The following is a 19,109-nucleotide window of genomic DNA, read 5'->3' as shown; positions in this document are numbered from 1 at the left end:
GACCGTTGTTCTGGTACTGAGTGAGCCAAAAATAATAATGATTTTCTTCGGGACCCAGTGGTCTTAGAGTTACCTCTATGGTAATATCATGATACTATAATAAAGATAAAACATATTTCTAAAACAAGGAATTACATCACCAGTCGACAAAAAAATTCTAAATCCACGGAAATTGTTGACGTATTTTACTTTGTCAACATGACCGAAATAGGCTTTCAAAATTTCATAGTTTTGTAGGTTAAGCATCTAGTACACAGATAAAAATTCTGAATTTTAGTTGTGATGTAAACATTCATTCACGTAGGCTTGTATTTCATTCCTCGCATCTGAGCAACTTGCAAGCAATGTTGTTTACAAGAATTGGCTTTTGTATACAATATTTTCTTCATTACATGAACTGTGTCAGAACTTTACATGATATATAGGGGGTTATTCCGAGAGTCGAAGTGACTTTTGTCACTAGTGAAGTGAGAAAAGTCACGTCGTGGTGACGTGACTCTCTGTGCAAATCAAATGAAGAGTCACGTCACCACGACGTGACTTTTCTCACTTCACTAGTGACAAAAGTCACTTCGACTCTCGGAATAACCCCCATAATGTAAACGTATATGATATGTGACGCTCCATTTATGTGCATCATATTGAACAGAAATTTACACTACTTTTTCGAACTGTGTAGTTTGATTTTTGACGTAGACTACGTCTTACGGGAAGGTACTGGGGGTAAATCGAAAATCTAAAATTGCGACCGTCACGAAAAGGTGTAATTTTTTGAACGCTATAAGCTTTGTTATTTATAGATGGAATTAACATCCGAATACACCAATCGAAAGGAAATACCTTTCGTAAGCTGTTGCAATAAACTCTTTTTTTCAATTTTTCATAAAAAGCTGTTTTAAAAATGGACAAATAAAAAGTGATAATTTTATCACTGTTTTCATGAAATAAACGTTAGTAGTAGCAGCAGCAGCAGCAGCAGTAGCAGCAGCAACAGCAGAAGCAGTAGGAAGGCGGTTCCTGTCAAGCGCGCAGAGTTCGAGTTTTGCACCTCGAACTTTGCGCGTCGTTCCCGTCGAGATCACTGGCTGCTGGTAGCCGCGTCGCCTCGATGGCGCAAGCGCTTCTTGCCTGAATGATAACTACAAACCTTGATTACTTTTCGGAAGGACACCTCAGCTTTTGTAAACAACGCATTTTATCGTCGGTATGGCATAACTAATAGCTCGCCCCACATACTAACACCGCTAACAGGTTGGGAAAATGTTCCCCTATCTGATGGTAGTACTAGCATGCGTGGGAGAGCTACCAGTTACGCCAAATCGACGATCAAATACGTTGTTTACAAAAGCTGATACGTTCCTTCGAAAAAGTAATCGAGGAATACTTCTTGGGCTGTGTACCAATTGCCGAGTTAAATTTAACTCGTGGTTAAAGGTGACATTTCGTTATTTTCAATGTTCGAAAATGCCGGAAATTGATCAGTTTTCAAACAGACCTCAGCCACGGTAACCAAAATTTAACTTCTAGTCGGTCCGAAATAACCACGCTCGTATAGCAGGGTTATTCGATAACTCATCTGTCACTTTTAAACACGAGTTAAATTCAACTCGGTATTGATAGTCAATATTTCGCGATCAGAACATTTTAGCTTGAAATCCCTCCATTTAATTCTCGGTACATCTTTAATCTGTTGATTGAATTCAAAAGGAGAACGAAATCCTTAAAAAGGTTTGTAAGGATTTCGTGCGTTTTGTGAACGCATAGGTATTCATTATTTTGCATAAGAAAACGGGAACGGGTGTTTCAGAGGTGATAAGAAGGATTTAGTTTTCTGTTCCAAGCACTGAAATTATCAGACGGTACCTCTATTTATGCTTTTTTAGATTAGCTATGAAAGTCCCTCCTACTTGGAAAATTATGCTATAGAACGGTTTATACAACCCCAGTATTTTTTTGCTGATGGGGGTGAGGCATAGCAAGCCGTTCGATTGCATAATTCTTCAAGTAGGAGGGTCTTGTAATGCTTATCTCTTAGCATAAATAGAGGTACCGTCGAGATTTTTCAGTGCTGAAATTCAAAAGTGAGCGTTCAAAAGGGCCTGCTTGTAATGTTCGATTCTCTTCATCGATTTTCTGTTAACATTGCTACAGCTAAGCAAAACAATTCAATCTGAACATTGCATTAGGTCCTAAATAACACTGACAAGATTCTCTTCGCGGACTTTCTCGTTGAATCCACCCGGCCCAGGTATTTTCAGCACACATATCGATAAAAGAAGTTTTTATCTCGCATCTAATACAACAAACACAACAAGAAACGATTATGTGCTCAAGTTATTAAGGCATTTGGTGAATGTTTACTTAAATTTAACAGATGGAAAATTTTCAAATAAACCAGCCTACCCAGCAGTCTTATTTCTGACAGACAAGGAATCAATTTTGATAGACGCTTTCTCGAAAATCGGCCGATCAACAACAGGGATTTTCGAACATCTTAATTTATTTTCGAAGTGTCAAATCTAAGTGAAAATTTTCCAAATGGAACACTGCCTTAGTATTTTTTTTTATTTGTTCAATCGGTAGATAAAAGATGTCCCGAGAACTTATTGGAGGCTATTTTTTTTTGCTAATTGATATCCTGAACAACTATGAAATGTTGCATAACATTGGTGCAAAATTGTGCACTCCGTTTAGAGTTTTGAAGTTGAATCGCTGAGGAAACCTTATTTCTGATCAATCTCATTACCACATAAAAATTTCAAGAGTACAGATATCAGCTCTCACAAAACTTAAAACAAAAAAAACTGGAACTTCACGTTTGTTACAGTCCAGTACACAAGGAGTTTCAATTTCATGAGTTATGTCACAACCGTCCAAGATTTGTGTCCTAGAAATCTTGAAGTGCTAGGGAATATCAGCCATCGACGGTCATTGTTGGACGCTTCAATGAATCACCTGAAGAAAGCCTTACTCATATCTGATTGTTATTTAGGAACCAAATTTAATAGAATATGTATTCGCATTTTTATGAGATCCTGAATTTAACCAAGTTTTTCTAAGTAGGAAATCCAAAATATGTACATAGGACCGAAATCATAGGTTACTTCTACTGTATTTTAAATCGATATCTAGAAAAACGCACAATCGCCCCAACTCCTACTAGACTTAGAATTAAGTGAATTTTGTTACACACAGTGAACAATGAATTATCGGCTCCGTAAAGCTAACGCGATTGAGCCTTCCAAATAAACGAACTAGATAAAAAAAATAGAAAAACGCACGAGAATTTCACTACACAGCTTAACGTAGTCTACGTCAACCATGCGATCGTGTCTTGTACACAACCCCACCAAATTTTTTGTCTTTTCATCTTTTGTGGAGACTAATGAAATCATAAATTATGGACATTTCTGAAGAAAACAAAATTACAAATATGGTGTTAGCGGGTCATACTGGCCATATTGATACTATAGATTCTTAAGTATCTATAATTGACCCGGCTTTCAAAATGAATTTGTGAAAGGTTTTTTTCTTATCAAATCTGTATGTTTCTATAGTTAAATGGTTTGTTAAAGTCTTAAAGACGTGAGTTTCTAGTAGATATTACCGATTTAGTCTTTTTGCATGGAACTAATGAGCGCCCTTTAAGACTGATTCCGTTCTTTGCAAAATGTTGGCTCGATCAAGTAAATGTTAGCAAACAATGCGCAAGGCACGAACAAGCGTTCATTCTTGCTCTGGAAAAAGTTGCCAACTTGTGACCGGTAGTAAGAGAATGTGAACAAAGGCAAGAAAGTTAAATTTTTCAAGAAAAATTAGGTCGTTGGGGTTTTTTTAGGTGAAAAAATTTCTGGTCACGTCTTCCTTCGGAAGGGAAGTAAAGCCGTTGTTCCCGGCCCATGCGTTAATGGGTGCAATATCTACCCATTTGATGATCAATGGATGACAATCGATGTCCGTCTGTGATTGTCATGTTATTGCGGAACAGCGACCAACGTTAAATAATGGAAATAAAGATGAAAAGATTTGTTTTTTCCTTGATTTATTTTCCGTCGATCTTGTTTTCTGTACTGAATACCAATGCTACCGACGCCAGGGAGGCAGCTCCCACACCTAGACTTCACCTATCGACCCATCAACTCATGAACCGGGAACAACGGCTTAACTTCCCTTCCCCGTAATCAGAGATTTTATGCCTAAGAAAATCCCGCCGGCTCCGACTGGGATTGAACCTAGGCCTTTTGGGCAGCCGAGTTGAAGCTCAGCAGGATCGGCACCAAGGTGTATGAAGTGTGTGTGTGAAATACCTGAACGATCCCAAAGCGTAGTACTTCACGCATGACATCCATGGTGAGAAGCCCCTCAAGGTTGTCATCAGGGGCCTGCCGAACTTCAACCCTAAGTTGATCGAAGATGAAACCAAGGACCGGTACAAGCTGACCCCAATCGCTGTCTTTCAGATGACGAGGAGAGATGAAAACGTGAATACGTACCCGGCTTGTTTTTTGCTGGAGCCATACCGTGGTGGCCATCGTGACGTAACGCAGTGCCAGTGGTGCCTCAATTTTGGACACGGTACTCGCAACTGTAACATCAAGCCATTTTGTATCAACTGCGCTCAAGAATACGCCACGATGGAGCAGGGATGGAGAGGGTTTCAACAAACAGTGCTCCAAACCGCGAGAACTTAAAACACATCCAAAAACAGGTGGCAACAAACAATCCAGAACGAAAGAACGACAAAACCCCGGCGTTCATTAAGATTTCCCGCCTTTTTGTGCTCCTCATCAAAGGCAAGTGAACTCAAGAAACTTCCAGTGATTCTGCTGGACAAACATCTTCATATTTCAGCTGATCCTGGAAGATAACCAAAGTCTAGAAATCTTATCCCAAACAAGAGAAAAAAATGCGATAGGTGATCATGTTGCTTCATCGCATTTGGTTGGCTCGAATATCCAAAGTCCGCTCGATGATCAGGTGGTGTATAAAATGCAATTTACAATTCAAGAGCAAATTTTCATTACGTCGAATGTAACAAAGGTAAACAAAGTCGAGCTATCAGTGTCAATCGATGCTCCTGCTATTACACTATATACTGTCCGAATATAGGATCACATCCCATTTTTAAATTTATTTACCAGTCGAATTGCTTTTTGACGTAATCACCTTCCGATCAAAATAGTTTTCGATGTTACTTAAGTCACCCGATTTCTATGGAGATGCCGTTTGCCTTAAGTAACAGCACTGAGAAACCCGTGAAAAGTGTACTTTCGTCGTTTCGCTTTCTCATTATTAAAGTGAATAAATCGAACTGTTTGTTGCTAAGATGATTTCGGTGGTCCTAAAATGATGAATGGGCTGCACGTAAGGAGACGTTTTTTTTAACTAGTTCGTTTATTTACTAGGCTCAGTCGTGAGTGACACTTTGCGGAGCCAAAATCAGTAATGTTTGATTTACATTTTAAATAGCAGTATTTCTAGGTTAGTATTGGGTACCAATTACTCGTGCCGGGCTCGAGGTTAATAGGTAACAATTTCAATTGGAAGGATCTAGGTAGGAAACTGGTTTCTGAAGCCTCCTTCAGATACTACTCTCAGGCGGTTCACCAAATCCTGGCTGGGCAGGGGCAAGTAGCACAGGAACAGGAGGATAATAAGACTGGGACACAATGGCGGGAAATTGTTTGGAAAGGAGGGGATAGTCACATCAAACTCTAACATCAGACAAACAAAGGAATTCGTAGATCGCTTGCATGTAGGGAAGATCACGTGTTCCCAATACATCTCTTACTTCACGGAAGGGTTGTCTACCTCGGGCCACTAGGGTATCCAATAGTCGTGCTCTGGAGGCGTCATTACCCGGGCAATACCAAACTGCGTGATCGATGTCATCATAACCGGTTCTGCACCTACATATATTGCTGTCAACGAGGTTTATTCTATAGAGATGTGCGTCTAGCGAGTAGTGGTTGGACATAAGTCTTGACATCACTCGAATGAATCCCCGACTTACATCCAGACCTTTGAACCACGCTCTCGAAGAAACATTTGGAATAATTGAATGTAACCACCGCCCAAGAGAATTACTTGTCCAATCGTTTTGCCAACTTAAAAGAGAACTCTGACGTACTAATGGGAAAAATTCATCATGTGAAATTCTTCTATCATAAATCTCGCCTTGTTGTGCGCCCACCTTTGCGAGAGAGTCTGCCTTCTCATTGCCTGGGATTGAGCAATGTGAGGGGACCCATACAAAGGTAATCATATATGATCTTTCGACCAGCAAACTCATCTGTTCCCTTACCTTTGAAAGGAAATAAGATGAGTGCCTACCTTGTTTCATCGACCGAATAGCCTCAATCGAACTGAGACTATCCGAGAAGATGAAGTAATGGTCTATGGGCATATCGGAAATCATCCCCAATGCGAAGTTGATTGCTGCTAGCTCAGCAACATAAACGGAACAAGGTTCCTGAAGTTTCCGAAAGGCGGTTGAGTATTCATTGAAGACGCCGAAGCCAGTGGATCCATCAATGCGTGATCTATCAGTGAAAAATCTTCTATTGCAATTGACTTGTTGGTACTTTTCAGCAAAAATGCGGGAATTGAGATAGGTCGAAGTTGATCTGGAACTCCTTGAATAGCCTGTTTCATGGAGAGATCATAGCCAATGGGGGAACTGTAGTTACGTAAGGAGACGTAATTGATAATTCTCCCGAATATCCTGGTAAATACACTTTGACTTAAGTAACAATAGGGGCCACCAAACGACGTATAATAACTTTTGACTCAAAAACCAGTATTTCTTAGCATGAAAGCTAGCGATTTGCCTTTGTATGATTAAAACCCGGCTAAATATGTTAAACATTGCTATCACTATGAGATTATATGTGTTTAATTGGAAATAGGAATAACTTTTCGGTCATCAAAACAAAACTTTATTTTTCTCGGATCGGTGCGAATGTTACTTACGACATAATGAAAGTTTGCTCTTGAATTTAGGTGTCTCCTCTTGTGTCGTGCCACCGGAGGATAAAATTACGGTAAAACAAATTAGCTCAGCACTCAAAAACACCAAGAATATGAAGGCTCGCGGGTTTGACGGCATACTCAATTCAAGAGCAAATTTTCATTACGTCGAATGTAACAAAGGTAAACAAAGTCGAGCTATCAGTGTCAATCGATGCTCCTGCTATTACACTATATATTGTCCGAATATAGGATCACATCCCATTTTTAAATTTATTTACCAGTCGAATTGCTTTTTGACGTAATCACCTTCCGATCAAAATAGTTTTCGATGTTACTTAAGTCACCCGATTTCTATGGAGATGCCGTTTGCCTTAAGTAACAGCACTGAGAAACCCGTGAAAAGTGTACTTTCGTCGTGTCGCTTTCTCATGATTAAAGTGAATAAATCGAACTGTTTGTTGCTAAGATGATTTCGGTGGTCCTAAAATGATGAATAGGCTGCACGTAAGCAGACGTAATTGATAATTCTCCAGAATATCCTGGTAAATACACTTTGACTTAAGTAACAATAGGGGCCACCAAACGACGTATAATAACTTTTGACTCAAAAACCAGTATTTCTTAGCATGAAAGCTAGCGATTTGCATTTGTATGATTAAAACCCTGCTAAATATGTTAAACATTGCTATCACTATGAGATTATATGTGTTTAATTGGAAATAGGAATAACTTTTCGGTCATCAAAACAAAACTTTATTTTTCTCGGATCGGTGCGAATGTTACTTACGACATAATGAAAATTTGCTCTTGAATTTATCTTTAACAAATGCTTGGAGCTGTACTACTTTCCAAGCTTCTGTAAGGTAGCAAAATTCATACCATTCCACAAATCTGGTAAGGATACAACATTACCCTCAAACAACAGATCGACCAGTCTGTTAACTCATAACATTCTCCTACCGGAACAGTTTGGGTTAAGTTCAATCATCATCTAGTACGGGTGATGAATAACAACCGAAGTAACAAGGCTGTATCCAAGTCCACAGCCATGGCATTGTTAGACGTTCAGAAAGCGTTTGAAAATGTCTGTACACAAGCTTTGTAAATTCAACTTTCCTTCGCATCTTGTTAAAATAAACCGTAACTACAACCAGCAAAGGTCGTTTCAGACACGTTTCCCATCCAAGTAGGAGTCCCGCAAGGCAGTCTGCTGGGCCCCTTGCTTTTGCTTTACTTGTTTGCAGATGATACCACAATAGCCGTCAAAGGAAGGATGTTTCGAACAAACTTCAACGATGCCTTAACGCCTTTGCTGATTATGCTAACACCTTGAAAATTAAAATCAATGCCTCAATAACCCAAGCAATCATGTTCCTCTACAGGCAATCACCCAAACTAAAACCAGCTCCCTCTTGTATTGTAATCATGGATAACACAAGGGTTGAGTGGTCCGCCGAAGTAACTTATCTTGGGACCTTGTTCGATGAAAAGCTTCTCTTCCGGTCGAATGTAGAGAAAACCGTTGTCAAGTATTCCGCCTTGGTTACACGGCGAAGGAGAACGACTCAAATTTGAGTTTAGTTCACTCATAATCGCCAAAAGTGCAGGAACTCAGCGATGAGTTAATTTGCCTCATGTTTTCCCAGGTTTTTCCAGGATTTTCCAGGGAAAAATTCCCGAATTTGAGAAAAGTAAAGATTGGATTCACTCAGTCTATTGGTACTACTACGAGACTGAATAAAATTTTCATCAATTTCCTCATTTTCCGGCAGATTTTTTAGGTTTTCCACAGGAAACCATGGGATAAATTTTACTCATCGCTGAGTTCCTGCACTTTTGGCGATTATGAGTAAACTAAACTCAAATTTGAGTCGTTCTCATTCGCCGTGTAGGTGTCTGTATCCGCTCATTTGCCGCTGATCCCGCATCTCAAGGGTGGACAAACTTGCTGTCTACAAATCAATAAAAAAAATTATAACACCTGCGATCCACTACGCAGCTCCGGTGCGGAATCATGTCAATTTTTGGGAATGTAAGACTCGCAAAGTGATCCAACAGTCTCGTTCTAAGCGACAGGTCGGAAACACTCCACGTTCACAATCAGGTACTAATTTCTTTGCTGTTCTATATTCGTTCTATATACCCATAGGTTCAAACAGCTCAAGTAACGAGGTTTTAAAGTACTCAACAAGTCCACATCATGATCTATAGAACTCGCATAAAACCAAAGTTGTTATTTGGGAGCTCACAAGCTTCAAATTCTTCATCTATACCTGCTGCTAACAAATTCAGCAAGTAAATGGAGCTACCTATGCTGCTATTTCAGCTGGAAGAAATCGAAGGCTGGTTTGATGCTATTCAAACTGGAGTTAAATTTGCGAACAATGGATTTTAAATCAATACATATTTTGAATTGGAATGCTCGATCTCTTAAAGATAAAGAAGACGAGATATTTAACTATTTTTAGAGTTCATATCGTGCATATCGCTGTTATTACTGAAACGTTCCTTAAACCTGACCATAAGGTTAAAAGGAACGCAAATTATACCATTTATCAAAATGATCGTCTTGATGGAGTCGGTGGTAACGATACCATCATTGTTCATAGACGTATGATATCATCGTACATCAAATTTCTTCATTTGAAACCGTAGTTTTAGAAACATAGCGAGTTCCTGTCGAAGCAAAATTTGGACAACTTACGTTTATGTTACCTGGTTGCCATTCCAATAGACCACTAAAATAATTTTCTCTTTCTTACACGTCATACGTCTAAATTCTTATTGGTGATTTTAATGCAAAACACCGCTTATGGAATAATGCTCAAAGCAATTCCAATGATAATATTCTATATGATGATTGTTCTGCAGGTTATTACTTTTTTCAATATCCAAATAGCCCAACATGCTTTTTTCCAGCAAGAAATCCGTCAACCATCGATTTGATTTTAACTAATTCATGTCAACTTTGTTGTTGCACATGGTGACTTCGGTTCTGATCACCTTCCCGTAGTTTTTGAAATATCCCAAGAAATAATTTCTAATCCCAACCGCTCTACTTTCAATTACCATAGAGCTGATTGGGAGCATTATCGAACATTTATCGAGTAAAGCTGTGATAGAAACATCCCTTTGCAAACCAAAGACGAAATAAATTACGCTCTTGAATCTCTGACTAGTTGAAGCAACAGTTGCATCAGTACCAAAATGCGAGGTTAAATTCGATTCAATTATAAAAGAGGAAGATCTGCAGCTGCTCCGTCTGAAAAATGTCCGTAAGAGGCAATATCAAAGAACACGCGATTCTGCCATGAAAGCTATTTGGCGGGATTTGCAAAAACAAATTAAAAAGTGATTCTCTGTTCTGAGTAACAAAACTTTTGAAAATAATGTTTCGAAATTAACCCTAGTTCCAAGCCCTTTTGGAAACTCACAAAATTTGAAAATAACTTCAAAAGCCCATTCCAGCCCTTCCAAGAAGGCGGTAAAATTTTGATAAAAAATTCGGTAAAAGCTAAGAAATTTGTTAAACAATTCGAGGGTCCCCATAATTTCAGTTTGGGTCTTGGGGCTGTTCATTATCTACGTAAACAGTTCTTTTTTGGGATTCTTGCCCCTGGACTGTTTTGGACGAAGTAAGATCTATAACTTAAAAGTTGCAGAATATGAAAGCTCCAAGTGATGGTGGAATTTTCTATATCCTCATCAAAAAACTCTCAGAGAGTACCATGTCAATCTTGGTAAAATTATTTAACAGATGTTTCCATTTGGCATACTTTCGTGAACAACTTTGGCAAAGTTGTTTCAATTTTGAAGCCGGATATAAATCCAGCTGAAGCTTCTAGCTACCGTCCAATAAGTTAGCTTTCATCAAGAAGTAAACTTTTTGAAAAGATAATTTTGAATACAATGGTGCTTCACATAAATAAGAACTTAATGTTTGCAGATGAGCAGTTTGGATTTCGCCATAGGCATTCAACTACTCATAAACTCTTAAGAGGTATAGTTAAAACAAATCTGAAGGCTGCTCAACTGGAGTTGCTCTTCTAGACATAGAAAAAGCATTCGACAGTGTTTGGCATGAAGTATTGATTGCATGTAAATTATCAAAATTCAAAATCTGAACGACTACCTGTTAGAGTAAGAGTTTCTCTGGGTTGCATTACTGGACCTATATTGTGAAACATTTTCACTTCAGACCTCCCTGATTTCCCTCAGGGTTGCCAAAAACGTTTGTTCGCCGACAAAGGCATTTCAGATAAAGGAAGTGTTATTTGCAGCAGACTGCAGAAAAGTTTAGAGATTTTCTCTTCTTTTTTACGAAAATGAATGATTTTTCCCAACGCATACAAAGCTCGATTAATAATATTCCCTCATAAGCCAAGAGCTTCCTTTTTAAAACCTAGCAGTAGTCACATAGTCACTATTAACGGAGTTCTAATTTCTTGGTCAAGTCAAGTGAAATATTTTGGATTAGTATTTGACCAAAATTCAACTTTCAAATATCACATCGAGGGTATTCAATCAAAATGTAACATATATATAACAAATTTGTACCCGAGCAGAGAATGAAAATAAAATGAAAACTTAATATTTTGATATAAACGTTCATGATAACATATTTTGCCTACCGTGTGGTCGAGTTAACAGTAATCATAACAACAATGAGATCTAAATGGTATATGAAGGATATTAAAAAGATAACAAATAAGGTTTTCTTCAATCCTTTAATTTGTCGAACCTCTTAACGGAATCCCTTTATGAAGAGCTTTGAGTGGGTTGGTTTATTTCCTTTAAATTCCGTTACGCGTATTTCGTCTATTACTTGCAGACTTTATCAGTGCCAAGTACTCAACACCACTCAAAGCTCTTCATAATGTTTCCTTGTTAACAAATCCATGTATGCGTTTTTCAAAATGTTATTATAACTATGGTAGGAAAACAAAAATAAAAATACAAAAACTGAATTAGTTATTATTTTGATTTCATGTTATCAAATTTAATAAACTGAATGTTTTGAAATCTATTGGTTGATATCAAGATTCAAAATCAAAAAATATTGTCTATAAAGTGCGAACGGTGTCATATTAATGTACAGAACTGGAAATAATCATCCAGTGGTACAAATTTCAAGAAAGTATATAATTAATCGCTTTTGTCATTATAGACAAATAAAAGAAGTTAAACTATGACGAACGATTGAAGTTTATTAGATCCATTAGCATAGAAATAGACGATGTGAAGTTTTTAAATTTGGAGATTCGTTTTCATGACAAATTCTAATGGAATTATATGCAATATAGGAATAGGACACACGAATCATGTAAAAAAATAGTCCACGATGACTCTTATATTATTATGAATGAAAAATTCCTTCGCATCGAACATATTTTAACAGACATAAATGACGATATTTATTTTGTTGGGAGAGAACTGATAGTTAATGAGATTTATGACAACATGTATATGAGCTAAGAAACCGACTTAGCCTACGAAAGTTAAATTACAATATTCGACAGTGTATTAGTATAAGTATTACAGACGACCAGGACGAAATCAATTTTATATCGATTTGTAAATACAATTCGTATGCAGATTAATGTAAAACAACACTGTAAAAATCATAATTTTCTTTGTGATGTTCATGAATAAAACAGCAAGCATCCTGATTGACTCGCAAGAAGAAAAAATAAAATAAATGTAGATTGCAGTGATAAATATGGATGGTTTTTTTTTCTATAAAATATCAAACCTAGTTGTTGCACTACCAGGAAAAGCACTTCAAAGGATTCAGAACAAAGTTCTGAAGATGATTTTGAAGTTACTTTCCTGGTACAGTACTACCGAGGGGCATAGAATTTCGAATTTTAAGTTTTTAGATCAAATGTCCAACACAATAATTAATAATTTAATAATAAGATCAGATTTATTTTTAGTTTTTAGTTTTAAGGTTTCAATTGTTATACTGACATGCAGGTATAGAAAACCTGTTTAAAATACTGAAGCAGGATCAATGTAATCACATGCCTTTGACATGTTACAATTATTATTATTTAGCTTTATTTAGGAGGCTTTCAGCCTTAGGCTGGTTCGCCTCCAAGACATGTTACAATAAATTGTAGCACGAAAACGTCACGGCGAATACACAACTTCGACAAAGTTGTTAAGAAAAATAAAGTCTTTCTGGAAAAAACATACACGGTAATTATTTTTAATAATTTTGAGTAAAAATTCCTAAATAGTGTACAAAATCTTAATATCTCCAAAAGTTAATATATTTTTATAGAAATCTAATAAAAATGCAAAATTTTGGAATATTTAAACCATGAACACTTGAAAATTGACAAAAATCGTAGAAATTGTTAAGCTTTTTTCTAGTTCGCTGTATGTAATGTAATTTCTACACAGAAAACAAAATTTAAACTTTAATCTATGGCACCCCACCCCCTTCAACAAATTTGCAAAATATTGACGGAGCAGGATAAAAAATTAGTATCAGTAGAATGCTGCCCGTAATGAATTACTATTAATATGGGACAATTATGCGATTATAGCTGGGATACTAGCCTTAATCTATTCTATTTATTTTAAGATGAATCTGCTAGATATTCAGAAGTATATGTTTTTTTTTTCGTCCCTTGTTATTTATTTTTGAACACCCCCCCCCCCCCCCCCCATTTTCCAATTTGAGCAATGTCGGTCATAAAGTGAAAATAATAATTTGCGTCGGCCAGTGCCATTATATCTAATGAGATATACTTACACATAATTGACTGTACTGGTGGCAGCCACGGCGTCTCCATTGGGCGCCAGAATGGATATGTGTGCTGTTCCATGATCAACCTCGTTGGCAAAAACTGCACCGTAATGTTCATATTCTGAGAAAGTCCTATTGTCGAGGATTCCGTCACGGATGAAGGCAGCATAGTTTAAATTAGTCAATTTTCTCAGAGACTCTTCAATACCTGGTACAAATGGTGGATCACCTAGCAGGGTACGGAGCCCGTATCCATGCTTGAATGCTTCCACAATTCGATGCCACGTAAGAGGATCCTCTACATCCATCTGATCATAGCCGTCAATGATGTTGAGCATGTAATTCAACACGTGTCCACTACCCGGTAGTGGCATAGAGTATACATGGTTGCCGTTTTTCAATTCGGTAGCTGCTGGTGGTAGCCATCGTGGTCTGGAAGTAAAAAATAATATCTGTATCCTTTCCTGAAGTAACAGGTCTCGAATGTTTTCTTTACGTACTCATAATTATAAAAGTCGTTTTCCGTTAAAATACTGCCAAATAATTTGAGATCGCGCATTAGCTTCGGTAGCAATGTACCATTTCGGCTATACAGAGCATCGGCTCCTTCATTAGCTATTATTTCTAAACTATCTGCTAGAGCAAGTCTTTTGATGCGTTCGCCTTCTCTCCAGGTCTCATTGGTAGCTGGGTTGATTAAGATCTCTCGTAGCGAAGGTATGCTGTAGATTTTCTGTTGGCGGGGTTTGATAATACGGTCCAGGTAACCCGAAACCAAATGGCCCTCACGGCACAAGTCGATCGTTGGCTGAATCAACGATTTCCAGTCTAGCTTTCCATACCTTTGATGCATAGCCCAATAACCTTTTATTTCACCTGGTACTGCTACAGCAAGCCCTCCCTCGATTGCAGCATTTGGGTTGTTGACGTACATGTTTTTCGTAGCTGCGGCCGGCGCCGTTTCCCGTGCATCTAACGTTTGGACTGTTCTAGTGCTTCGGTCATAGATCGTAGCAAAAAAACCTCCTCCAATACCGGCACTTTGTAGACAGGTTACACCTTCGCAGAATAATACTGCAATGGCGGCATCAACAGCAGATCCATTGAGCATCAGGATATTGGTACCTATTTCTGCGCATTCAATGCCGTTTGAAGTCACGGCACCACCGCTAAGTATCCGCTTTTCGTCTGATACATCGCTTTTCCTATTTTTAAGGCCGAAGTACAATCCTAATGCAGTGGCTACTACGACTATCGCTGCGCACCCTGAAACGAGTAGCAACTTCCGTTTGTTGATGTTTATTCTGAAAATGGTTCAAAAATAGTCGTTTCATTAAACAGACCTTATGATCTGATGGATTCGCATGCCATACGAATAGATACGTACACCACAAAAGCCACACCGCATAACCACACCGAACGAACCGGCCGTGCATAACCATTATACATTGCCTTGATATGAAGCGCATGATCTGACCCTGCTATAGATGATGTTGTGTTGTGTTGTATCAAACTCTGCTTTTTTTTGTGTCACGAGGCCGAAAGGAACCATTTCACTTTTTGAGCAAGCTTTCGTTTATCGATAGGTTTGTGCACTAATGAGGAAGCACTTGTTTTGTGTTTTGGTGTTTATTTTGTGCAAACATATATGACAGATAGATTGTGTTTTTCGCGTTAGTAATAAGAATATTAAATAAAACAGTTCAAATTTCCTTAACTTATATACATATCAAGAAAGGTATGCCAGCCAGTAATGGTTGTTTTGTCTACTGAAGCATGTATAAATATTTGCATCAAGTCTATAGGCCACAAATGACCTGGCCGAACACTAAACAAATCATTTATGAGAGCGCTGGCGTAGTAAATAGTTTAATACATTGACCTGCTATGAGTAACGATTCAAGGTATTTACTCACGATCCAATTCTACATCATTTCAATAAAGCTATGGGAAAATGCATGGTTCAATGGATAGGGAATCACCCTTATCGCTACCGCATCGATTTGTATTGGATTTCGTTGGTATTTACACATCGTCATATTTGTAAACTTGTCACACATTATTTAATTTTGAATTATTATGAAACTTATTTAATTATAGATTGTCAATATTTAGAAAAGTGTGGCTATGAGTCATCTTAAGTTGTTTATGAACCAACACATTATTGCACCATTCTTAAAATTAGCACATATGAGTTTATTGCCTCATAGGCTAGGCTTTTTACGCTTCTGTAGCGAGCGGCTCTAAACTAAGTGTTCTTGATGCACTTCCTAAGCTATTAAATGAGAGCTTTCTGTGCCAACCAATGCATGAATTTGTATATTGTGTGGCAAGCACTCTATGCTCAGGAAAATCGAGAAAATTTCCAACCCGAAAGATTTCCTCGACCGAACCGCGAATCGAAGCCGCCGCCTCTAGCTTTGTACGACTGTGCCTGAGGCCCCAGCTTAGTATAGAGTACTCAATATAAAAATGAACCAGTTTTGTATACCAGGTGTTTATATATCGCTTTCCCTGACCAAAGCTGAATGTGCAAATATTAATATGGATTACATTACTGTGTTCAATTCCATCTTATTTAGTTAATCAGCTCCCCGAATTTTGTTTGTTTTCCCGTTCTAAAGAAATTAAAATAGGTAACAACATATTTTTTGCTGTAGTTGATTTGCATTGGCTTCGATTAAATTCAATTGTAGTTATTGCTATAGAGTTGAATGTTTCATGGGTCATGGAGTGTTCAATTAAAAATAGTTTCGATAACAATCAAACTTGCTTAAAGAAGTTCAAGCTCTCCGGCGGCGATGATAAATGTTGTTTTTACATGAAATCAAGTAGCACGCACGCGGAAATTTATATTAAGAGGCTAAGGTCAACAAAAAAAAAACAGATGCTGTCTTTGGTGTAGTGATTGTTCCTTTCATTTTAGATTTAAGCAAACCAGATGTCTATGAGCTTCTCTGCAGTAGCGTTCAATTACACGTAAATTGCACAACATGATATTTTTTTTTTCATGAGCATATATTTAGCGGTGCAAATTAATTCATTCAACTCAGCATCTGGTCTTCCGTACAAATATGCCTAATTGCCCGTCGATAATTCAAACCAAACGTACGCATAAAATACAACGTATTGGGGTCACATTTCCATGAAAACGTGCATAACAAAAATGCACATGCAGTTGCGATGCCTGTTATGCATTATTTAAATGTGTGTGTCTTCAATAGTCACGGGGTACGATCCGTAGACAGGTAAATTTGTTTAATTATTGCTGACAAAATCCATCATCAAAAAGTAGAGACGTTCGAAAATTATAAGGTGGGCTAAAATTATGCAAATCCGCAGAGTTTCTTCTGTAGTTTTTGAAAAATCCCTTGAAATTTGGAAAATCCGTCGAATTTTAAGGTCGATCGGTGGATCCGTAGTAACTATAAAAACAAACCGCTTACTTTGAGTTTCCAGCAATTGCGTCAGCGAGCTATACGAGCTATAATAAATATAAAGTTTTCAGCAATGTTGTTCAGCTGGAAAATATCCGTCAGACAGAAGTTTCCTGTTTTCAGCAAAGTTGCTCAAATGGACAAAACACGTTCAGTAGAGAACAGTTTAGTTGAGAATTGGCTCACTAGGGGGCGCCAGAGTACAAACTCAGGATCGAGACCAGATAGAAGTTTGCAGACTTCATCAAAGTTTTTCAAATGGACGAGACTCGTTCAGCAGTGAATATTTTAGTTGGGAATTGACTGATTAGAGAGAGAGAAACAGTAACTCAGGAGCATGACTAGACTGAAAGTTTTTGCCTTCAGCAAAGTTGTTTATCTGGATAAGATGGGCCATTGTGCCAGTTTACAGTTTATTTGGGAAATGAATCACTAGGTGGTGCTAGAGTACACATATTATTCTTCTAGTGCTAACTTACGATGGAGACCAGACCAGAGACGATTCCTGGATCCAGCAAAGTACTTCAAATGTGCTAGATTAGATTATTACTTTAGCTCAAAATTGATTCGTTAGGTGGCGCCAGAGTGCATAAAATGTCATTCATGCAATAACTACAGATCGCAACAAGATAGAAGTTTTATTTCTTCAGCAAAGTTTTTTTTTTCAAATGGACCATACCCGTTAAGTTGTGAACAGTTTAGTTGGGAACAAACTCGCTATGAGGTGCCAAACTTCAAATAGAGTTCTTCTAAAGATAACTGAGGATCGTGACCAAATTGATGTGTTTTGTCTTCAGTAAAATTGTTGAGCTGGATAAGACCATTCTGGTAGTGATCAGTTTAGTTAAGAATCGAGTCAATTAATCACTAGAGTGCAAAATGTTGATTTTTATTTAATCCGATGCAATGTTTTTGTTTTGGGCAAAGTTATTTATCTAGACAAGCTCCATCTAGCAGCGGACAGTTTATTTTAGAATAGATTATTTACTAGTGTATATATTATATTCATATATTGCATATTGCTTTATTGTTTGCAAATATAGTAAAATGTTGTCTCGTTAGTTTTATACTGACTAACAAAATGGAGTGCTTAAACAAAAAAAAAAAGTTTTACATTTTTGGATTTAACAGACTGTAATACTGGACACATAAAATAATACACCATACTTTTTTGACTCTCCGGGGAAGTTCAAACAGCTGTTAATTTTCAATTTGTGCATGAAATTTTTTGAAATTTTAGCTGCTGGTTTAATTTTATTAAATCAATTCTAATTTGACTACCATTTTTAATCTGTTATTTATTTAATTTAATCTATCTGTATAGGGGAATTTACGTATTCTCGTCAATCTAAGCAGTGTCCACACTTCTATTAGCATTTTCTCAGCGTCACGCACATATATGACGTGTCTGTTGGTTTACATTCATCTGCTGCTTGCTTCTCCATCCATTTTAATCGACAGAATTCTTCAAAACTGTTTGAAAGCGTTTTTACAACGCTCCAAACTTCTCAGGTGAGTGTGACTATTGTCGGCAGCCTCGTTTTCTTCGGCAACCTTCCCATTAGAACTGCGTGTTAACCAGCTGTTCTATTATCGGCAACTTGAAATCAACCCCATTTTAGAGTACGTATGCTTCATTTGAATAAAAATCTGCCATAACAGGACTGCTCAGACATACACATACAATCAGATTGAAGCTGAAAGACTAAAGAATCGTTTGGATGCATTCAGGGAAGTGTGTTGATGGGAAAACATAGTGAAATTAACGTTTAAATTTTGGTTGCCGAAAACAGTCAATGGGTGCCGAAGCCGACATTTACCCTATATAAAAATGAATTTCTGTCTGTCTGTCTGTCTGTCTGTCTGACCCTTATAGACTCGGAAACTACTGAACCGATCGGCGTGAAAATTTATATACAGGGGTTTTTGGGGCCGTGGAAGGT

General features: G+C 37.6%; 1 protein-coding gene across 1 annotated transcript in view; it reads right to left on the bottom strand.

The window, feature by feature from the left end:
- The window catches only part of LOC135701595 (scoloptoxin SSD14-like), a 110,201-nt gene that overhangs the window by 8,124 nt on the left and 82,968 nt on the right, over positions 1–19,109 (bottom strand). Inside the window, exons 2-3 of the mRNA XM_065222439.1 lie at positions 14,230–15,033; positions 13,736–14,161 (exon numbers count right to left, since the gene is read on the bottom strand). Coding sequence (XP_065078511.1) covers positions 13,736–14,161; positions 14,230–15,033 — 1,230 coding nt within the window. The remainder of the gene's footprint in view (positions 1–13,735; positions 14,162–14,229; positions 15,034–19,109) is intronic.

The sequence above is a fragment of the Ochlerotatus camptorhynchus genome, unplaced genomic scaffold (genome assembly GCF_037179485.1).
Source record: "Ochlerotatus camptorhynchus isolate MF236.1 unplaced genomic scaffold, CSIRO-AGI_Acam_v1.1 ptg000169l, whole genome shotgun sequence".
NCBI classification, from domain to species: domain Eukaryota; kingdom Metazoa; phylum Arthropoda; class Insecta; order Diptera; family Culicidae; genus Ochlerotatus; species Ochlerotatus camptorhynchus.
The sequence above is the reverse complement of the archived record's forward strand: the minus strand, read 5'-3'. Positions and strand labels throughout refer to the sequence as shown.